At 35.9% G+C, this 24,498-nt stretch overlaps 2 protein-coding genes across 2 annotated transcripts in view; one reads left to right on the top strand and one right to left on the bottom strand.

The window, feature by feature from the left end:
- MACROD2 (mono-ADP ribosylhydrolase 2) overlaps positions 1 to 24,498 on the top strand; it is a gene marked incomplete at both ends in the record, with an annotated part of 2,062,459 nt that overhangs the window by 264,924 nt on the left and 1,773,037 nt on the right. The gene's annotated exons all lie outside the window — the stretch shown is intronic.
- On the bottom strand, positions 20,647 to 23,683 carry FLRT3 (fibronectin leucine rich transmembrane protein 3; the record flags this gene model as incomplete). The annotated part of the gene is made up of 2 exons (XM_080716164.1): positions 20,647 to 22,647; positions 23,633 to 23,683. The coding sequence occupies 2 exons, from the start codon at positions 23,681 to 23,683 to the stop codon at positions 20,647 to 20,649; spliced, it is 2,052 nt and encodes a 683-aa protein (XP_080572290.1).

Raw genomic sequence — 24,498 nt, 5'->3', positions numbered from 1 at the left:
TATACATTCTACTGATGTAAATAGAGTGATAAGGATATACATGCACACAACATTTGGAATTTTTCTCTCCAGATTCCATCCTCTCCCTCCCCTTCCCCATACATGTCATTGAGATCAGCATTGGTAATTCCATATATATACATAGCATTATTTAAACTGTAATTTTCTTTATATTGATAGCCCCCCTTCTCTTTCCTATAAATTCCCTTCATTGCTGCATAGCACTCTCTACTCTTCTATCTGAGGTCTCTTTTGTTTCCCAGTTTCTAACTAGCTTCCACATATGAGAGAAAACATACAACTATTTGCTTTCTGAGACTGGCTAATTTAACTTAACATAATATTCTCAGATTTCATTGCTATAATATTCTGACTTCAATTCCTTTGGAAAGATGCCCAGGAGTGATATATCTGGGTCATATGGGGGTTCCATTTCCATTAAAAGTTTGGTAACTATTAAGTTATTTCCATTGTTTTGAGAAACTATGTCTTTTGATATAGTGTAGAATAAAATTGTAGAGCTACTTTTAAAGCTATAAAGTTTAGGACCAATAAGTTAATTGTCAGATGATCATACAGTAATAAACTAAAAAGGAAACTAAGATTTTCCAGTTTTCTGAAAGCCATATTTTGCCATACATTCTGAAAGAACCATCATTACCATAGTCTTAGAAGTTTTGGGGGGAAAAATTACAGAAATTTTTTTTTTGTTTCACTTTGCTTCTGCTATTCATTTGGTAAATTAGTTCATTATTTGCTCTATTTCTAGTTTTTACTTTTCTAGAAATTGAGTTAAAATCTCAGAGGATGTCATTGGTGTTAGAATGGTGGGGATTATTTGTCATGTCAGTTGAAGTAGTTTCAGTGATTTCACTAAAGTTAAAGTTGATTATATTCATCTGGAAAGCAAACAATTTTGATAATTAAGGCAAAGAAATCATGAGTGGTAAATCTAGCTATTCCAACTATAATGTGTTGATTAGAGTTGCTTCATGAATTCTCAGGAAGACTCCAAGTGCTATGGACTCTTAGAAAGAAAATTCAGAGTCAGTGTATTTGCTGTCACAATGTGCTGATTGAGGCACTTGCCAGAGCTAAACTTGCTGTAGTAAAAACTTCTAGATTGGAACATAATGATGATACTTATGTTATTTGCCTCCTAAGTTGTTTCTGCACTGTATAAACTCTGCACAAACAGGTCTCAGTTGGAGAAACTCAGGAAGCTCTGTCATAGGCATTGCTGGTTTCCCGTGGGGTTTTTTTTTTTTTTTAAATGTCAGCTAAAGTCTTGCAGTGAGCCATGGATTCTGGATCTGAAGTGGCTGAAGGCCCTGGATTAAAACTGTTCATCTTCTGACTTTGTTCAGATTATTATATTCAGCTCACTTTGATAAATGCTTTTCGGTGATGTTTTTATTACTTTTAAAGACTCATGTTGAGTTCCTTGCTTTTCACTTCCTTATTACCTCTTAAAATTGTATTAAATCAGGGAACCTGGACTGATAATTTTATCATGGTACTCAAAAAACTTGAATCCATCTCATAAATGTAGTGTACTTTGACAAGTCAGTTGTAAGTTAACTTTAGGAAGTGGCTGTGTTTTTCTGCATGGAAGGCTTCATGGATCTCCTCCCATATTCCATTTTCAACCCACAGTTGTTCCTTTTTTATTCATGGAGGCATTACGGGGAATAGAAATGCTTTTGATGCCTTCTAAAAACTGGTTTTGGAGATAGGTCACAGGTAAAGAAAAAAAGAAAAGAAAGCTGAAGAAAAGGTTCATCAGTGGTTATATACAATGTTTGTAATGACAATCCAATGGCTCTCTTCTTGCTGGGAACAAATAAGCATTTTTCATTTGCATTGGATCACACGTGGAATGCATTTGTAGTTATTCTGTTACTACCAGTGAAACTATTGTTATCATCATATAGTGTTGCTGATGTGCATCATCTTTTTGAATATCTGCATTTGGAAGTAACACATGAGATTTCATTCCTTTTATTATCTTTTTTCTTGAATTCATTTTTTTTTTTTTTGGTGGTACTGGGGTTCCTGGAAGCTCTTCTACCTCTGGGCTGCACTCCTAGACCTATTTTTTAAATATTTTTATTTGGAAGCATGGTCTCTTAAGCCAGCACGGCTGGCTTCGAACCTGTGTGATCCTCCTGTCTCCACCTCCCAAGTGCAGGGAGCACAAGTATGCATCACCATGCCTGGCCTTGAATTAGTTTTTATTGGGAAAAGTAATGAGAACCTAACACAAATTTTCTTTGAGGGAGGAAAATTGATTCAGCCTCTTCAAGGAAAAAGTTTTTATATTGCCTTGCTATAATATTAAAATAAATTAGACTGTGCAGGTAATTTTCTTAAAGAAATATTCTTGGCCATAGAAAGGATATAGTTATTTCTGAATAGAAGGGACAGAGGTACAAACCAAGGACATTCATAATATCTTCAGAGAAATAATTTCAGAGAATTTTCCAAACATGGAAAGAAACTTGAATCTTCACGTCCAGAAGACATACAGGATACCATTAAAACAAGATCAAAGAAGAACCTCCCCACAACATATAACAATAAAAATTACCAACATAGAGGCCAAGGAAAGAATCTTAAAACCAGTGAGAATAAAAGGATGGGTGACATATAGATGCAAAACAATAAAAATCACCCCAGACTATCTCAAGTCATGTATGCCAGGAGAGATGGGTATGACATGATCTAGACCCTGAAAGAAAATTTCCAACCAAAATTACTATATCTAGCAAAACTATTATTCAAAATTGATGGAGAAACAAAAGTGTTTCAAGATAATAATAACCTCAAAAAAATTCATGAATTCAATGCCGGGTGTGGTGGCACATGATTGTAATCCCCGCACTTGGGAGGCGGAGACAGGAGGATCGCGCTGGTTCAGAGCCAGCCTCGCTGGCTTAAGAGACCCTGTTTCCAAATTAAAAAAAATATAAAATAGATCTGGGAGTGTAGCTCGGCAGAAGAAGGGCTTCCAGGAACCCCAGTACCACCACCAAAAAAAAAAAAAAAAAAAAAAAAATTTTCATGAATTCAAAGCCAACACTAGAGAAAATACTTAAAAAAATAAACCATAAGGAAAAAAAAAAAGAAGCAGATTTCGGAACCAGAAAAGAAATGAAGGTGAACAGCAGGGCATCTAAGTAAAGAAGAAATAACAGGGTACCAAACAAAAGACAGAACAGAAAATGACAGAAAACAAGAATCATATTTTAATAATAACTCTGAATGTCAAAGAACTTAACTCACCAATCAAAAGTCATAGATTGGCAATGTGGGTTAAAAAACATAATCCAAATATATGCTGTTTGCAAGAGACTCACCTTACAGCCAAAGACATTCATGGACTGAAAGTGAAAGGATATAAAAAGATATACCATGCTAATGGAGACCAAAAACAGACAGGGGTAGCAACACTGATATCCAACAAAAGAGACTTTAAACTAAGACACATCAGAAGAAAAAAAATCAGGACACTTCCTTTTGTTAAAAGGAACAATCCAGCCAGGTGTGGTGGTGCATGCTTGTAATCCAGCACTTGGGAGGCTGAGACAGGAGGATAGCACAGTTTTGAAGCCAGCCTCAGCTACTTAGGCTTTCAGCAATTTAGTGAGACCCTGTTCTAAATAAAGCATAAAATAGGTCTGGAAGTATAACACAGATATTAAAGAAAAAAAATAACCCTGGGTTCCACCCCACTTCTACAAAAAAAAAAAAAAGGAACAATCCACCAAGAAGATATAATGATAGAAATGTTTATACCCCAAATGTGGGGATAGCCACATTTGTAAACAAACCCTTCTGGACATCAGATCTAAAATAGACCCAAACACAATAATATTGAGAGACTTCAACACACCTCTCACACCACTAGATTGATCTTCAAGGCAAAAGATAATTAAAGACTCTTCAGAATTAAAGAAAACTATAAACCAAATGGACCTAATAGACATATACAGAATATTTCAACCAGGAACAACAGAATACATATCCTTCTCAACAGCCCATGGAACCCTCTCCAAAATAGATTACATCCTGGGCCACAAAGCAAGAATCAGCAAATTCAAAAGATGTAATATATTTCCCTGCATCTTTTCAGACCATAATGGAATGAAAATAGAAATCAACAACAGGAAACCCAAAAGAAACTATTTAAATACATGAAAAATTGAACGATACACTATTGAAAGATGAGTGGATAAGATCAGAAATTAAGGGAGAAATAAGGAAATTTCTGGAACTAAATGAAAATAGAGAAACAACTTACCAAAATTTATGGGACATTTTGATGGCAGTGTTAAGAGAAAAGTTTATAGCATTGATTGCCCACAAAAGAAGAGCAGAGAGTTGCCAAGTAAACAACCTAATGACACATCTCAAGAACCTCGAAAGACTGCAGCAGTGTAATCCCAAAGAAACTATTTTTAAAATTTATATTCCAATAGACTGGAAAATATGGAAGAAATCGGCAGATTTCTAGACAAATATAACCTACCTAAACTGAACCAAGAGTACATAGCAAACCTAAACCAACCAATAGCAAGCAAAAAAATAGAAACAGCAATAAAAATTTCGACATCAAAGAAAACCTCAAGCCCAAATGGGTTTCCAGCAGAATTCTACAAAACCTTCAGTGAAGAACTAATCCCAATACTTCACAAATTGTTCTGGGAAATTGAAAGTGATGGAAGTCTCCCAAATTACTTCTATGAGGCCAGTATCACATTAATCCCCAAACCAAATAAAGATACATCAAAAAAGGAAAATTACAGACCAATATCCCTGTTGAACATAGATGCAAAAATTCTAAACAAAATACTAGTGATTCTCATTCAAAACCATATTAAGATAATTGCATACCATGACCAAGTCGATTTCATCCCAGAAAAGCAAGGCTGGTTCAACATATTCAAATCAATACATGTTATTCACTACATAAATAGAACTGAGAACAAAAACCACATGATCATATCAACAGATGCTGAAAAGCATTTGACAAAACCCAACACCCATTTATGTTAAAAACACTGCAGAAAATTGGAAGGGAAGGAAGATATTCCAGTATCATTAAGGCTATATACAATAATCCCAAAACCAACATCATATTGAATGGAGAAAAAATGCAAGAATTTCTTCTAAAATCAGGAACTAGATAGGATGCCTACTATCAGCACTCCTTTTCAATATAGTCCTTGAGACTCTTGCCACAGCAATAAGACAAGAGAATGAAATCAAAGAAATTTGAATAGGAAGAGAAGAATTAAAACTATCCCTATTTGTAGATGACATGATCCTTTTTCTAGAAGATGCAACACACTCAACCAAAAGACTACTGGAACTGATTAACCAATTCAGCAAAGTAGCAGGATACAAAATCAACCTAAAGAAATCAGTTGCTTTTCTTTATGCCAACAATTAATCCATAATGAAAGAAATAAAGAAAACAATTCCATTCACTATAACCTCAAAACCAGTAAAACACCTAGGAATAAACCTAACCAAAAATATAAAAGACCTATACAACACAAACTATAAAACATTAAAGAAAGAAATTGCAGAAGACCTTGGAGGATGGAAAGATCTCCCTTGCTCATGGATAGGCAGAATAAATATAATCAAAATGGCCATTCTGCCAAACGTAATCTATAGATTCAGTGCAATTTCTATTAAAATACCAATGACGTTCTTCGTAGACCTAGAGAAATCAGTCATAAGTTTTATATGGAGAAAGAAAAGACCCAGAATTGCCAAAGCAATCCTCAACAATAAAAATCAGGCAGGAGGCATCACAATTCTGGACTTCAAATTATACTAGAGAGCAATAGTAATAAAAACAGCATGGTATTAGCACAACAACAGGCAGACCGACCAGTGAATTAGAAAGGAAAATAAAGAAACAAATCTACACACCTATAGTCAATTGATTTTTGACAAAGAGGCCAAATTTCTACGCTGGAGAAAAGACAGCTTCTTCTACAAATGGTGCTGGGAGAACTGGCTATCTATTTGTAGGAAGATGGGATTAAATCCTTACCTTTCACCGTGCACAGAAATCAACTCAAGATGGATCAAAGACTTAGAAATTAGACCAGAGACTGTGAAGTTTATTAGAGAGGACAGAGGCTCAACACTCCAACATATAGGCACAGGCAGTTACTTTCTCAACAAGACCTCCAAAGCGCAGGAAATTAAAGCAAGAATTAACAAATGGAATGGCATCAGACTAAAAAGTGTCTTCTCATCAAAGGAAAGCATCAAGATCCTAAAGAGAAAGCCTACAGAATGGGAGAAGATCTTTACCAGCCACCACTCAGATAGAGGGCTAATATCCAGAATGTACAAAGAGCTCAAAAGACTACACTAGCAAAACAAATAACCCAATCAAGAAATGGGCCACTGAACTGAATAGGCATTTCACAAAAGAAGAGACACAAATGGCCAATAGATACCTTAAAAGATGTTCAATATCATTAGCCATCAGGAGACACAAATCAAAACTACGCTGAGATTCCATCTAACCCCAATCAGAGTGGCAAGCATAAAGAAGTCAAATAAAAAGAGGAACGCTTTTACACTGTTGGTGGGAGTGCAAACTAGTTCAACCACTATGGAGATCAATGTGGAGATTCCTTAGAAAACTGGGTATCTTTCCAAAGGGGTTGAAATCAGAGAATTACAGTAACATATGCATACCCATGTTCATAGAAGCACTGTTTGTAATAGCCAAAATATGGAACCAACCTAGGTCTCCATCAACAGATGAATGGATTGCAAAATTATGGGAAATACACACAATGGAATTCTACTCAGCTATAAAGAACAAAATCATATCATTCGCAAGAAGATGGAAAGACCTGGAGAACATTATGTTAAGTGAGATCAGCCAAGCACAGAAAGAGAAGGTACTTAGGTTTTCTCTAATATGCCCAAACTAGGGAGTATTAGGGATACCAGAAGGGCTCCAGACCATGGAGGAGAAACCTCATCAAAGCTAGAATGGAAGAATAAGAGAGGAAAAAGCCTGAGGTTGATTAATGAAGGAGCTACATCCGATTGTGTGTAAAAATTTAAATATAGCATGGTTAACCTGGACACTCATTTTTGGGAGGGTGGATAGAGAAGGGGGGAGGGTACCAAGCATATTCTGAATGTATGCCATTTTAAATATGTTCCACACAAAAAAAAGAAGAAATCGGATGCTTTCCTCAATATGCAAAAGCTAAGGAGAAATGAGTGATAGGAGGAACTGTAGATGAAGAAGGAGATCCTATAGAGGAGCAAATAAGGCGACCTAACTGAGGGATAGGAAGGGGAAAGAAGGATACTTGCTAAAGCACATGATGTACTTAAATATATCAAATTCAGTCACAAAGCCAAGCATGGGAAGGAGGGTGGGGAGGAAATGGGGTGGTAATTGGGTGGGGGCTGATTGGGTGATATGTGCATGTATGTCTACACAAGTCTTGTATCCCATTAAGATGTATGAATACAATGCACCAATAAAATTTTTTTTAACCTGAAAAAAAAAATAAACCATGTGTCTGTGAACCTATAATATTTGAATAGCTACAATAAGTCCATTTTATTTAAAATTTCTGCATATAGCTAATAATTCTCTAAGCAAGAGATTACTTAGAATTACCTAATGACCCTATTGCTTTGTCTCATGATTTTATTGTATTATTTCTATATGAAACTATAATAACTACATGAATAAACAAAACATAAACAGGTACATAAACACTTAACCATGCTGCCTGATGAAATTAACAGTGAACTTTATTGAAAATATACATTTGATATACTCCAATAGATTCTTTTCATTCAGTAATATAATATTAGTGCTATTTGTGGTATCATTGCATTGGAGTTTCTTTACATGACTGTTTTGCTTGTTTCTACTAGATAATAGAAGCCTCACTTATATATGTTGCTCGTTGTTTGAATATGTACATGGTATGTTTTGTAGGGTGAGCATGGGGTCTTAGAGAACTGGAAGCTCATTTATTTTTGTTTTCTTGAAAATAAATCTCAAATTTGTGCTAATTTTACTTGTTTTGTTTTTAAATACTGTTATTTAGAAACATGAAGTAATGATTATACTCTTAAAATATTTTACAGTGTGTTTGTAAATTGAATGTTCTAAATTATTAGTATTTTTAGCCAATTAGCAATGCCGGCAGTGACATGCATAACTATACCATACTTCCTAAAAAAAGTGGCCAGTAGAACACTTGTGTGTACACTTTCTACTTAGGATGAATGGTGACATACAGTTTTGTGTATCTTAGCCAGCAGTGTGTTTTCTTTCTGTTTTCCATAGTCACCTTTCCAGTGATTTTTTTTTTTTTTTTTTTTTTTTTTTTGGTGGTACTGGGGTTCCTGGAAGCCCTTCTACCTCCGGGCTACACTCCCAGACCTATTTTTGCATTTTTATTTGGAAACAGGGTCTCCTAAGCCAGCGCGCGGGGCTAGCTTCGAACCTGCGCGATCCTCCTGTCTCTGCCTCCCAAGCGCGGGGATTACAAGCGTGCGCCACCACGCCCGGCTCCAGTGATTTTAATAATAGTTTGCTTTGCAATTAACCTTCTACACTATTTTGTGAATTATACTTTAATATATGGCCAGTTCCTTAGTCAAGATTTGATGCTGATAAATAATGGACTGTTTGTTGAATAAATTATTTTAACATTCCTTTTTCATGACACCATACTTGTAAACAGTAATTTTCACAGGTGGGTGTGATTGTTAGATATTCTTCTCAGGCTCTGTGGTTGGGCAAAGCTTCAAGTAGCTCAAGGCTTCCAAGCCTGCCTACCCATAGGGTTAGCCTGGAAAGCTGATTATACATTTAGGTTGCAAGGCCCCACCAAAGACTTGCTTAGTCACAATCTCTGGGTGCTATGTATCATTAGCAAGTCTGGGAAACTTGAACCTAATGAATCTTCACTTGGACCCTGGTCCCTGCAGAATTGGATATTGGTGTATACGAAAGATTTATGAACATTGATTTAGTAGATAGTGTTCATTTATTTGTTTTTTTAATTTACTGGTGCATTATAATCATACATCATTATGAGGTACAGGATGGTAAAGGCATACATGTACACATTGAGCCCTTCAGTATTCATGTATTTTTAATGCTAGCCAACTAAAGAATCAGAAGAGAAAATTTCTCTGATACTCTTTAAATTTCAGTTTCTATGAGACTTCATTTGAAGTAATATTACAAAATACCTTTTTTGAGCAGTTACCATGATCAAAGCACTACCATGTACAAAGTACTCTCAGTCATTTTCATGTATTTACTAATATTAATATAGAGAAGTTAAATAATTTGCGCTGGGACAAACAAGTATCAAGTGGGACTGGGTTTGAACCCAAGGAGTCAGATTTTAGAATCTATACAATCACTGCAATAAGTTGCCTAATAGCCACTAATGTGCCAGGCTATACTCTGCACTTCAAGCACTTTTAATTCATTTACTAATTTGTAAAATAGGATTAAACAAGCAAATTCAGAGAGTTTAAATAATTTGCCCAAACTTATCCTGCCAGTAAGTGGTAGAACCAGTAGAACCAGGATTCTTTGAAACTATGTTGGCTCAACTCCAGACCTCTGTTCTCTTAACCATACCCTATATGCAAGAATGACATGTTGAAATATGCTGATATCTTATAAACCCTTGCATACTTTGTGTACATATTAGTAGTTACATGGGGTTTTTTAAAGGTAATTGCATAATTCCTTAATGTCTACATCAAATAGTATCTACATTTAAAAATCTAAAAAACACTTGAGTGTTTACACATTAAAAATTTTAAAATATCCTAAAATATATTAAAATTTCTTGTCCCTGAAAGATTTTAAAAGATAAAATTGGTTATTCTGCTATTTGTTGCAGTCTGGCTTAAGGAGATAGAGAAACAGATTAACATACTTATAAGGTATTCTTAACCACATATTTCTTTGTTTTCAAATAGAAGACTAGCTAGGAATGGCAGTGCATGCTTATAATCCCAGTACTTGGGAGGCGGAGACAGGAGGATTGCAGGTTTGCAGACAACCTCAGTAATGAAGCCCTCTGTAACTCAGTGAAACCTTGTTTCAAAATAAAGAATAAAAAAATAGGGCTGGAGGTGTAGCTCAGAGGTAGAATGTCCCTGGGTTCAATCCACAGTTGCTAAAATAAATAAATAAATAAATAAATAAATAAATAAATAAATAAATGAATGACTGTAGTTACCTGAGACATATATCTGGCTGATCATACTCTATTTTTCCCAATGTTTATTCCCACCATCAGGAGTGAATTTATCTGAAGTACTATGACTCTGATTAGACAAATAACTCTGATTCTGTGATTCTGATTAAACAGATAGCCATCGGAGGCTAGATATGTTACTCAATGGTAGAGCACTTGTCATGTATCATGAAGACCCTGGGTTCTATCCCCATTATTGCAGAAACTAACCAACTAACCAACAAACCAATCAGCCAATCAACCAAACCATCTATATATGTGTGTTCTTCTTAAAAAAATTCTATTATATACATGTATGTGTGTGTTTGTGTGTGCGCTGTGTGTGTGTGTATTGCTGGGGATTGAACCTTCAAGGTATTCTACCTCCACAATACACCCCACCCCTTTTAAATTGTTTTTTGTTTTATTTTGAAACAGGGTCTGACTAGCTGGCTGAGAGTCTCACTACATTGTTGAGTTTGTCCTTGAACCTACCATCCTTTTGTTTCAGCCTACTGGAATTACATGCATGCACCATATTATATACTTTAAAAAAACCTGTAAACTTGTTATATTTAAAATAGAAACTCCTCAGACTTTTGTTTTAAAAATGAGATTATATTTTTGATATAATGGTTAGCATACATCACTAAAATTGGTGAACTTTCTCTTAGCTGCAGATTCTATAACATATTGGCTAAAATTTAGAGTAAATATATATAGCTTTTTGTGTTTCTGGTAAATATGTTCCAAATAAATCTTTTCAGTAATCACTGGTTATTTTTAAAAAGATTATTGAAAAACAGTATATAATTTGCAATAGTACTCTCATATGTCTCAAATTCAACACAAAACCTGGGAAAACCTTTAGAGATATGGCATGTCTCTTTTCTTATAGGGTAGCCTTAGAAGACACATGGATCATGAAGAGGTATTGTAGTAATCCCAGACATTAAGATTTATTTGCCAAGTCTGAGCTTAAACTCACTGAAAACTGAAAGATTTTTTAACTCAAAGAAAGAATTATTCTCCATGTAGTTTATAGCCAGCACAATGATGACCAGAAACCAACATTCAGCATCATTGTACAGAGGTCCATAAAGCTCGAGAGACAAGGTCACCTTTACTAATGACATATTTTGAGATTTAATCCTGAAAATGTCTTCTAGTTTTTATCTCAGTAAACAAATTTTTCTGGACATAAACTCCTCTTTTAAAAGTTACTGAGTTGTTTCTACTCCTATTTAAGAGAGTTGTTAAGAGCTTAAACCTAAGGAGTTTAACAAGAGAATACTTGGCCCACTACTTACTATTAAAGAAGGATTCCTTTATAGCTTTAAAATACATTGAGAATCTTTCCCCAGCTCTCTACTTACTACCACCATCCTGTTCCATAGTACTAGGTCTTCATACAGTAGCTAGGGTGATGTTATTTGAGATGAAATCTGACAGCCTGATTGTCACACACCCTCTTTTTCTTCCTCTCACCCCTCCTTTCCTTTCCCATTAAAAGCCTTTCATTGGCCTTCTCGTACCCAGGATGAAACGCTGTCTCTTCACCCAGGCCAACTTTGCTGATCACTCCTATGTCTTGCTTACATGAGCCACCCTGGCAATCTTTCAATTCTTCAACACTCTAAGATGAAACTAGTTGTAACTTTTTGTGTGTTTTTGCGGTACTGCGGATGGAAACCAAGGGCATTCTACCTCAGAGTTCTATCCCCAGCCCTATTTTTATTCTTTATTTTGAATTAGGGTCTCACTCAGCTGCCAAGGGCCTCACTAAATAGCTGAGGTTGTCCTCAAACTGCAATCCTCCTGTATCAGCCTCCCAAATGCTGGGATTACAAGCGTGTGCCACCATGCCTGGTTCTGTGTAACTTTTAACACATCCAGTTTCCTGTGCTAGAACACCATCCACACACTCACTTCTGACATAGTGACTTTATCCATCAGGTTTTAGGCTTTCCCTTACCCACTCAATTTAAAGATATTCTCTAGTTACATTCACTCATAGCACCATATTTTTCTCTTTCATAGCACCTGTCATAATTTTTCACTTTAATTTGTCTTTTTCTTGATATTTAATTTCCTGTCCTCTCTCAACTTTAATCTCCATGTCTTTTTGGATTACTGCTGAATACTAGCCCCAAGTATAGTTATTGAGTAGGTACTTAATACACATTGTTAAGGCTGAATGAATAAAACATTTTTATGACTTTTCAAAGTCTTTTTTTGCTCACATAAAAAATAAGGATATTTAACAAATGATAGTTTCAGTAGTAGCAAAAGCAACATAATCACAAGTAATTATTAAGCTCACTGTACATATTAGACATTGCTAATATTTACAGAACATTTTAAGGAGAGGGAGTTTTGTTCAGTGCCTGTTTTACCAAGACCTTTCTGGGATTATGCATTAACATTGGTCCTCATGTCAAGAAATTAAAGTGCAGAATTCCAGCAGTGATTTCATGCTTTAAATGGAACATCAGTATGAACTAGCCTCAGCTTTGTAATATCACAATTGTTAGAACCGCAGTGTCCATTTAACAGGGTAATTACTTTGTGTAGTAATTGTCTAGACTGTCCTTCCTCTACTCAGCCAGCGGGCATTGAAAGAGAAGCACTGCTTTTATGTGTGAACACAATCAGTCTGTAAAATCCCATTATCCACAACTTCTGCAGCTCTGGGGCTGCATACTTCCCTTTGAAGCTTCTTAAAGAAAAAAAAAATTAAGGAAGCCCTAAAGTTCATTTCTAATCTCATTCTATCCATGTAATATAAAAGCAGGGAGGGAGTGGTACATAACTCGCTTTGCTCACCGTCCACATGGAGTCCTCCTGACCCTTTTCATGCGTAGAGACACTCTTCCAGTTTGTGTGTATATGAGTGTGGTGGTGCTGGGGACTGAACCAGGAGTGTTCCACCTCCAAGCTATTTCAGCCCTATTTTATTTTATTATTTTAGTTTGTGGTACTGGGGATTGAAACCAGGATCATTCTACCTTCAAGCTACAGCCCCAGACCTATTTTTATTCTGTATTTTGAAAAGGAGTCTCACTAAGTTGTGGAGGACCTCACTAAGTAGCTGAAGCTGGCTGCAACCCTGAGATCTTCCTGTCTCGGCCTCCCAAGTACTGGGATTACAAGTATGTGCCACCACGCCCAGCTTGCTTGCTTATTTATTTATTTATTTGTTTGTTTATTTATTTATCTGAAACAGGGTCCTGCTAGGTTGTTGAAAGTCTTGCTAAGTTGCTAAGGCTGTTCTTAAAATTGCAATCCTCCTGTCTAAGCCTCTCAAGTACTGGGATTACAGGTGTATACCACCGTGCCCAGATCTTCAGTGTGTATTTTGACATAAAGTTGGATTTGTTTTTAACGATCACAGAATAGAGCAAATATTATTTGGTTATTGTAGTTCTTCTTTCCCATTTGTTCAAAATGTCTATATTATGTAGGAGTTTCTGCTGACTTCTCATGATCAACCTCTCTTTTAACTGTGATCATTTGTTAACATCCTAGAGACAATGCCTTTTCCCACTGTGCTTTCCTGTTTTATGTCCCCTTCATTCATTCTGGGAGTATTCTTTCTTTCTTTCTTTCTTTCTTTCTTTCTTTCTTTCTTTCTTTCTTTCTTTCTCTCTCTCTCTCTCTCTCTCTCTCTCTCTCTTTCTTTCTTTCTTTCTTTTTTTTTTTTGGTGGTACTGGGGATCCTGGAAGCCCTTCTACCTCCGGGCTACACTCCCAGACCAATTTTATATTTTTTTATTTGGAAACAGGGTCTCTTAAGCCAGCGTGGCTGGCTTCGAACCTGCACGATCCTCCTGTCTTTGCCTCCCAAGCGCGGGGATTACAAGCGTATGCCACCACACCCAGCTGGGAGTATGCTTTCTTGCCTAGCATATCTTCTAACTACTTTCCAAGGGCCAATTGCAATTTTTTTCTTTTGAGTTCAAATTTCTCCTGTAATTAAAGTTTTTTCTTAATATTCTTTCCGCAACCTTGACAAATTGACATCTGTTCTCTGATGATAACACCTTCCCCGATACCTGCTACATCTCTTATTACCACTATTTAATGAAACTAGGGGAGGGGTGGAGTGTGGAATATAGGTAAGTAGTCACAGAATTTTTTATTCAACTCTGAAAGACCTGTTTTTGTCACTTTTACAAAAAAAAATTTTTTTTTGAAATCAGAGTATTATATCTAGTCCCATTCTCTTCTGCATCCTCTTTATCTTTGAGAAATTTCCTCATTTTCCTTAGGACCTGCTTTCCAAACCTAGTCACAGGCTCTAAGATGGACTTCACTTCTTGAGCATCTCAGTTTTCTTTTCTTCTAATAAATATGCTCTCTCTCCTATTCATAGATTCCTACTTCTACACCTCATCTTATTCTTGAGGTCAATAAATCTATCTCTTGGTATTCACTTTCATTTAATCTGCCTTCTTCCTCCCCAAGACCCCATTCACTCTCCAAGATCTTTAACGAGTATATCAATCTTTATTTATGTTTTTAAATCTCCCACTAAATTTAGTACCCTACAGGCTTTGCTTTATTAGTCTACAAACATTGCTTTTATAATACTTAAGTGGTGTCTCCTTGTTTTTCTCCTCCTGCTCCTCCTCTTCATCCTCCTCCTTCTCCTTTGTATTTCATGATGTCATCTGCTTGATGATATTCTGACATTTTTACATTTTTGAAAAATATTTCTAGTCCTCTGACTACATACAATTTTCTTCCCATTATTACTCATCTTCCTCTGTAACTCCCCTTTTTCTATTAGTTTATTATTTGTTTTGGGTTATTATTCCTCTTCTACCCCTACAAAGGATGAATGTCCTTTGGTTTATCTCTTTCCAGTCTCTTTCCATTATTCTTATCCACCCTCTCAACTTTAATAATAACCTTTTTAATATAGATTCCCTTCCCTAATGTTGAGCATCTGTCTCTAGAGCCTCATTTATAACCTCTTACAGACATTTCCAGAGGGCTAACATAGAAGTACTTTGAACCTTCGATGATTTTAATCTATCATCTAAACTGGGTTACTATTGAGGGTTAAAGAGGGCAGACACTGTTAATATTTAACAGATGCAAATCTGTGCTGTGTATATATTACCCATTCAAATCTAATATGTACAACATACTCTTTAATCTGTTTTACATGTTTATTCATTGCCTCACTAACATTCTACCTACCTGCGCTGAAAATCTTCATCATCTTTGACTTTTACTCTTTCTGTATCTTTTGCGATACAGAAACTAGATAGATATGTAAAAGATACATTTTAGGTGTAGAAAATACTAGACAGTTTCCCTCCCTCCCTTTCTTCATTTCTTTCTTCCCCCCATTGCACTGGTTGAGAGCTATTCAGGTTCTTATTTCCTCCTCCCTGGAATCCTGCACAGCCTTCTACTTTGTCTTTTCACTTTCAGTTTCTCTCCTCATTCATCTGCATATTTTTACTACTACTAAGTTTTCCTAAAGTGCACTGATGATTTAAACATGCACTCAGAAAACATTGCCAAGGCCGGGCATGGTGGCGCACGCTTGTAATCCCCGCACTTGGGAGGCTGAGACAGGAGGATCGCGCAGGTTCGAAGCCAGCCTCAGCTGGTTTAAGAGACCCTGTCTCCAAATAAAATATAAAATAGGTCTGGGATTATAGCCCGGAGGTAGAAGGCCCCTGGGTTCCATTCCCAGTACCACCAAAAAAAGAAAAGAAAAGAAAACATTGCCAGAGATAATTTCATCAATGATTAAAGCTCAGCTTGGACTTTACCATAGTATAAAGCCTGATATAAAGAACATTTTCAGTAGTATCTCCATTACAAACCCTATATTTCAGCTGGACTTTGGGACTTTCTCTGAATACCTCCTATATCAGTTGTCTTTTAATTACATCAGAATTATCTTTGGAGTTTTAGAAAATACTTAACTGAGAGATTTTAATATAGTACATTTCTTTTGAGGCTTGGTTATCTTAATAAGAATTTTACCATATTATTCTTACCAAAGCCATTTTCACAATTTTGTTCATAATTATTTCTGTATTGCTAATATTTGTTCTTCTTCCTTTATTATACTTCCTCTCACCCTTCAATATTTATCTCTATTTGACCTCATTGATGAGGTTTTCCTTTATCCATGCAAGTAAATATAATTGCTAATTGCTTCTATACTGCAGATGTAGTAAACTTCATTAGATATGAAAGTTTATGCTTATGCTTATGCTTAATGATTCCTAGAGACACCTCCTCCTCCTCCTCTTTCTTTTGGTACTGAAGATTGAACATAGGGGCATTCTACCACTGAGCTATGAACTCAGATTTTTAATTTTGAATAGGGCCTAAGTCTCTTAGGCCAACCTTGAACCCATAGTCCTCCTATCTCAGCCTCCCAAGTACTGGGATCACAATCATGTTCCATTGCACCACGGCCTCAGTCTACTTTCCTTTTTTTTTTTTTTTTTTTGTATTCTTTATTTTAAAACAGGGTCTCATTGAGTTGCAAAGGGCCTCACTAATTAGCTGAGGCTGTCCATGAACTGTGATCCTCCTGTCTCAGCCTCCCAAATACTGGGCACACCAGTTTCATTAGAGTTCTTAATGAGCATGAAGTCACCTGCCCTCAATTCAAACAAAAGTCCTAAAACAAAAAGGTCAGTAATTGAAATTCCAAGACTGTGCTAAATTAACATTTGCTAATCATGCTAAGTAGGAGAAAATAATTATAATTTTAAATGCCACCTTTTTTAGCAGCAGATAAGCTCATATTAAATTGGGTGGTGTACTGGTTCCCACCCTGCAGGTGCTTTAGAGCATGTAGTCTTTTTAGATTCCTCATGAAAACAGTCATGTTGGCATGAAGCTGGAAAGGGTGCTTCAGTCAGAAACTAGTTAGTAAAGCATTTTATTTTTACTAGTACTTTTTGCACAGGGGAATACTTTTAAACAATCAGCCTTGCTGAAAGAAAGAACAGTGTTGTTTTTAACAGAGAGTGAAGAGTGTCAGTGCAGTGACTTTATGCAGTTATAGAGGTGACTGCATCTACAAACAATTTTTGATTTTGTGAAACATTCAGTGAAAGAATAGTTTTCCTTCTCATTCTTTCTATCTTTCACAATTTTACTCTTGTTAAATTTATATGACATATATTCAGGATTGTATTTTTTGCCTCATATAATTTTTCTAGTTCCCGATTTAACATTTAATTTTGTCTATACAAAATATGTATATTTAGTTTGGAACATTAGGAACTGTATTATTTATTGTCCTTTGAGGTAGAGACTTGTTTCAATATTCTGCTATCTCTAACTTTCTCCTATATCTATCATGGTATTTAAATTTCATAGAAGCCGGCGTGGTGGCGCACGCTTGTAATCCCTGCGTTTGGGAGGCGGAGACAGGAGGATTGCGCTGGTTTGGAGCCAGGCTCGCTGGCTTAAGAGACCCTGTTTCCAAATTAAAAAAAAAAAAAAAAAAAAAAAAAAAAAAATATATATATATATATATATATATATATATATATATATATATATATTAGGTCTGGGAGGGTAGCCCGGAGATAGAAGGGCTTCTAGGAACCCCAGTACCACCAAAAAAAAAAAAAAAGAGAGAGAAAAACAATTCATAGAAGCCTAGGTAGAAATAAATTTTTATTTTTTGATGCTGTGTATTTCCTAGAATGAAATGTTTTTTATTTATTCCAGGTGAAAAAATCAAGAGGTATATTAAAACAGAGATAAAATTTTCTGTGCTCATGAAAGGTATACTAGTTGAAAAATAGTCATTATGTCTTGTTTTTTGGCTTTTTATAAGCCACAGCTTTTATGAGGACTTTGCAGAACCATCTCTCCCTTTCCTTGACTTATGGTAGAACTGTAGCTGAACCACATACTCAGAACCTTTAGAAGCAAAGTTGGACTTTTTTCAGAGAATGTTTCCCATACTTACCAATCGTATTTGTCTTTCTTAAGTTGTTCCTGGGAAATAGCTATCCTCCATAATAGGAAATCAAAAGATAAAGTGTTTTGAAACATTTTGAAGATAGCAAATAAATAATGAGTAAGATTTCATGGTCAGTTGGAGATCTCTGTGTCCCCAGAAAAATATAAAACTTAGCAAACCTCTGGGAAAACATGGTGGACTTTTCCTAGCCATGATAATGGTAACTTATATTTTGCAGAACTTTGTACAGTTTTCATGCACTTTCCCCTTTAACCCTCACAACATCCCTGTGAGGTGAGGACATTGATATTTTATATGTATGAAGGCTGAGCCAGGAGTAGTAAATGGTTTATCTTTAAGTATATACCCACTAAATAGTAGATAAGAGAGATTTCAAATCCTTTGACCCCCCAACTCAGTCTACCAAAAAGGCTATTTAAAAAATTAGTTTCTTAGCCGGGCGTGGTGGCGCACTCTTGTCATCCCCGCGCTTGGGAGGCTGAGACAGGAGGATCACACAGGTTCAAAGCCAGCCTCAGCTACTTAGTGAGGCTTTCAGCAACTTAGTGAGACTCTGTTTCCAAATAAAATATAAAACAGGTCTGGGGTATAGCCCAGAGGTAGAAAGCCTCTGGGTTCCACCCCAAGTACCACCAAACAACAACAAAAAAATAGTTTCTCAAAGACCACATTAAAAGAGTATCACTCAGAACAATGACATCAGTGTAGATAAGAAGCGCCTGAATCAGTTCCTGAAGTTTTCCATTTTGATTGTATAAGTAAAATAAAAGGAAATTAATTTATACATGCAACACTGATTCTTTGAAGTAAAATGACACACAACCTCAAGATATTGCTGTTTTTATTTGTAGCCAACTTTTATTTTTATGCCTAGAAAAATACATGGGGTGTGTAGGACTAATGTGCTGGCCAATTTGCTACTTTAGTGGTAGTAACATAATCCCAAAAGCAAGCACAATTATTCTGTACTTTTTTCTTAAGTTTTATTCAGCAATAAGACCATAATTTTTCATATTTAAGGAAGTATGAAAAATTTGTCAAGTTTGAGAAGCTGAATACATGTAGCGTTGGATCAAGGCACATACAAGACTGGCCAAAGGGCGTACAATGCACTTTGGTTTTTTTTGTTGAAAAAAAAAAAAAACTCATGGCAACAAAAAGTGATATGGTTCTTAAACAAGTAATAGCTCACAATCCCATAGGAAGCTAGAAAGAAATGTTACATTACAAGTTTATTATGTAATATCTGGAGAACTGTGACAGTAATGGGCAGTATTCTTGGTCATTGTAAAATTAAATTAAACATTTATGTACAGTGTTAAAACATTTTACATAAACCAGATCTATATTTGATTTCTAGTATTTATTTTTCTTTTAAATTCTCACTTACTTAAAGTACTACTTTCTCTGGATTGCTGAGGGGAATTGTTTATGGTTACACTACCTTTTTAATATTCATAAGATTTCTCTTTGACATCCTTTAGGATAAAAACATCATAAACACTAGTGATTTTGTGTTTAGAATTCAGTTTTCAAAAATCAGGATGGTACAGGCAAAACCAAAATGCAATTCTAGTATTTGTGTTTATTATACTACACATATCTAAGTTCTCATGTTTTCCTAAGTACAAATTTCCCCCCCTTAACTCAGAATCACACTTACATTAATGTTTTTGTGAAGTCCTTTATTCTTAAAGCTTTGTTGACAATAGCTTTAGCAGGAGACTTCACATAACTTTATGCTAGCTGATGTATTCAATTCAGAAGATATGCTTAACTTTCTTAAAGATATCTAATTTGCCTAAAGCAAGAATGGAGATAATATGGCAAATTTGATATTGCCCATTACTTCACATATTTTGACCGACTTAATACCACTGGGATAATACAAATTTAATAATTGAAATGGTATTTCATAACTATTTTTGAAGTTTAATTTTTCTCATTCAATCAGGTATTTTTACATTTTATTAATACCAAAGTGAAAAATGGCCTGTGCTTATACTACAAGGATCTCATGTGAACGCAGTCCTGATTGTTCAACACAGCAAGAAATTCACTTTCACAGTCAACAAGTCATCTTACTCAGTAGAACACAAAGTAAATGGTTTATAACTTCAATATTTGCAAGGAAAATACAGTACAAATTACTAAAAAATACTAAAATATAGAATTGTGTTCAGGCATCTCCACTACATCAATCGCAGCAGTAACCTGATATTTGAAACTTTTAATAAAAAGTTCTTAAATATAAATTATATGGCAAATGTACAGTACATTGCTTTTTTCAGTTTTTTTTTCCAGTGTTTTGCAGTAGAACAGGTTTCTATCATCCCCTCCTGTAGGTTTAAAAACCTGAAATGATCTGCGACAGGTCCTTCAGCATCAGGAGTGTGAGTGGTCCGAGTCTGGAATGCCACTGTCTCTGTAGCTTCGGTTACTACTGCTTTCACTGTGATTGTTTTTGTACAGATTCATTCCATTAGGAGGAAATATGGTGTGTATTACAAACTCCTCCTTTGAGATGGGTTCATTGCTTATTGGCAGCATCTGAAAAGAAGTCTCCCTGATCTCCAGGATAGAGTTGTCCTTCTTAGTGCCAGCTTCTGCATAGTCATCCTTTCTTCTCCTCCCTTTGCTGTATGCACAGTTCCTTGAGAAGAGTGACCCATTCCTATGAACATACCAGCAAACTAAAGCAAGAAGGGCAATGGTCACCAGGGCCACAGCCCCACCAATGATGGCAGCCAAAGGTAAATTGGGATTTTTATAAGGTTCTTTCTCTTGTTCTCGGTTGAGGGTGGTAGTAGGGTTGTACATTCGAAGGGGTGCAGTTTCTGTCTCAATACAAACAGGAGTTTCGTCAAATAAGTAGAGGTTACTGGTTTCCATGGGAACCATGCATACTCTGTAAGGTGAGTCTGGCTCCAGGGCTGTGACTAAGTATTCACTGCGTTCCCCTGTTACGATTGTTTCTGTTATAGATCCAAATGCTGGGCTGTGGCCCAGTTTAAGCCAGCTGAGTCTTAATGCAGTCATAGGTAAAGCAAGTTTCCAGGAGATATGAATTGTGTCAGAGGTGACAGACTTCACAGTAATTATAATAGTTTTTCTTGAAGGACTTCCTGTAGTTCGCTGATCCTTAGTGAGCTTGGGGTTCTTAATATCTGGTTGTTTGGTCACAGGAGCTGGCCACTGTCCTTGAGCGGGATATACTGTGTTGGGTATTGCAGTGGTTATCTGAACAGTGCTCACAATCCCACTGTCTTTACAATCAAACAGGTCTGCATTGAGGTCCTTGATAGCCATCCCACGAACTTTTTCCGGGGCTTGGCACATAAGCCCACGTACATTGACCTTCACAGGTAGTGACTGTAACCAGTCACGTACCCACTTCATCTTGCACCCACAATACCAGGGATTGTTGCGAAGAATCAGTTGGGTTATGTTGTCCAGATCATCAAAGATACCCTGAGGTAAATTGCTTAGGTTATTGTTGGACATATCAAGTCGATACAGCTGCCTTAAATAAGAAAAAGCATTTGGGGGCACCCGGTTGATGTGATTATCTTGAAGGTAAAGCTTCCTCAAGTTTGTGCCTGGAAGGTTTACTGGTGCAGCGGTCAAGGAATTTCGAACCAGTGACAGTTCTGTTAAGTTTACAAGGTTGAAGAAAACTTTGTCACCTAAACCATGGTTGTTCAACAGATTTCCGTCTAAAACTAGGCGTTTTAGGCTAGTGAGACCTTGAAGAGATGGTGATGAAATAGTGGATATACGATTATCATCCAAGCGTAATTCCTCTATAGTCCTGGGCAAACCCCAGGGAATTGTGCTAAGGTGGTTACGGGACAGGAAAAGCAGCCGTAGATAGTTGCTGTCTCGAAATGCTCCCTCTTCAATGCTAACGGCAGAGACAGAGTTATCATCTAAATGCAATTCTTCCAGATAGGGAATTTTGGAAAGTGAATCATAAGTGATAGTCCTTATGTTATTTTCCTGCAAATGTAATTCTTTTACATACTTTGGGAGGTTGGTAGGAAATTCATCTAAACTGTTGCGATATAGGTATATTCTTTCGACTTTTAGCAAGTTTTTCAAATCTGAAGGAATCCCAGCATTATTTATTTGGTTGTTTTGAAGGTAGAGAGTTGTAGCATCCTCCGGTATTCCTATTGGGATGGATGTTAGAGAGCGATCATTACAGTAAATGAAACCCGCATCACAGCGGCACACAGATGGACAAGATTTAGCCATAACTGATAGAGATGCCACTTGAAGAAACAGCCCAATTTTAGTCCCAATGAGAAAGAGGCTCCAGGCTGAACTGATCATGGTCAGCAGTGTTGAGGTCTTTATACAGGTATCTTCTGTTACTTTAAAGCCCTTAAAGGAGTGAGAAAATAATTAGGCCAACATACTGAAAAGAGCCTTTGAAACAGATGTAGAAACTAAAACATTTATAATCACTTAATATTTCAATTTTTTTGGATAGGGGCATACTAAGGTTCATTGCTATGTAACAATGAACACAGTCATATAATCTTTATAATTTAAATTTTTTCTGGCATATAAAATAAAAAGTATAATGTCCTAAATCCATTTGATCTTGGAATGCTAAATATAATCATTTTATTAAATATTCTAAACCATTTTAATTATACTTATATCAGTTTTGTACCTACCACTAATCAAGCTAGTCACATTTTAAATTTTTCTAAATATTCATAGTAATTGATATAAAGGAACACAAGTTTTTATAGTTAAGGATGATAATTTAAGAGTTCTTAAAAACATTTTTTTCTGTGTACATACTTTTTAGGTAAAAGACCATGTATGTGTGGAAGTGTGTAGTAAAAAAAACTATTCTTTTACTTTTCAGAAATAGTTGTACATATTTTGAGATCCTCAGTTTTAGTATGGCAAATCATTTGCTTTGATTATTAATGGTATTTCTTTTTTATGATTATTAATATTAAACATTGCTGAGAAACATATTTACAGCAAGAAAACAAGAATCTTCCACTTACTTTAGGGAAAGAATTTTATGCATAATATGCCCAACTAATTTAAGTAGAAAATTCAAGTTCAGGTGAAACTCTTTCTTCTGATTTCATTTTGTTATTATGTCTTATATGGCAGAGTTTAATGACTTCATCCACATTTTTCATTATTTTTACCTCAACATGTTTTCATGGTGTACTTATTTTTCAAATTTTAAGACAGAACATGATTCAATTTTTTTCCCATGGGCTGGGGATTTATAAATCTATACAGATCTATTGTGTAATATAGCTTCTTCACTTTTATGCATGAATTAGGCATTAATAATGGTAGGCATAAAAATAAAGTATTTTAATATTTTTCCTACCTTATCGAACGATGTGAGTAAATTTTGCGTGGGTGAAAGTCCAATGCACATGTATTATTTTCCTGGTGAGGGGCTGGGACTTAAACTCTTGTTTAGTCCTTGGAAATGTTCTTCAGTGTTTATTCAAAGTAATCCTATGCCGCACACACCTCCAGATCAGGCTTGCTGTTGTCAATGAACATTCCAGCTGCAGTTCAGCATGGTGGGCAAGCTCATTAACGAAGGGGTCAGAAACAATTCAGCTTCCTGTTTCTATGCAGGACACATGGCTTCCTATGTATTTTTCCTTTCTGAAAGAGTTTCTGTGTAAAGGTTCCTTTTGTGTAGCTTAATTCTCTTAGTAGAAATTGCCCTCTTTGAAATTCTTATTGGCTCTTCTGTGCAATGTGGTGAGAGATAGTAACTTCAGATCCTCACGAAGAAAGCCAATCATGATGCTAAGGTCTGTATAGTAATAGGTTTTTCAGGCAGTTACCCCCTACCTTTATTCCCATCCAGGATTATCCAAGTATAAAGTTTGTACAGTAGCTACATCCTGAGGTATGATTACCTGCTGTGAAATGGCTATTTCCAGCTTTTGCGTCTTGCTGCTTCTCAGAATTTCTGGTTTGCTGTCACGTTATACAAGAACAAGTATTCTCTTTTAAGAGGTAAAGGAAACAATTCAAATATTCTTCATGAAAAGAAGAGGAAGCAATTTCCTTTATATTTCTCTTTCTTAAAATATATGGGGTTGAGCATCTCCTGTGAAGGTAAAAGATTTTAATGAACTATTAATAATGAACCTTAGCATACTAGAGAAATTGCCTAGAGATTTAACTTCAACTCTTTCTTTTAGCAACACATTTTTCATTATAATAACTGGT

The sequence above is a fragment of the Muscardinus avellanarius genome (assembly GCF_963383645.1).
Source record: "Muscardinus avellanarius genome assembly, chromosome: 19".
Lineage (NCBI taxonomy): Eukaryota > Metazoa > Chordata > Mammalia > Rodentia > Gliridae > Muscardinus > Muscardinus avellanarius.
This window is presented reverse-complemented; position numbering and strand designations above follow the sequence as displayed.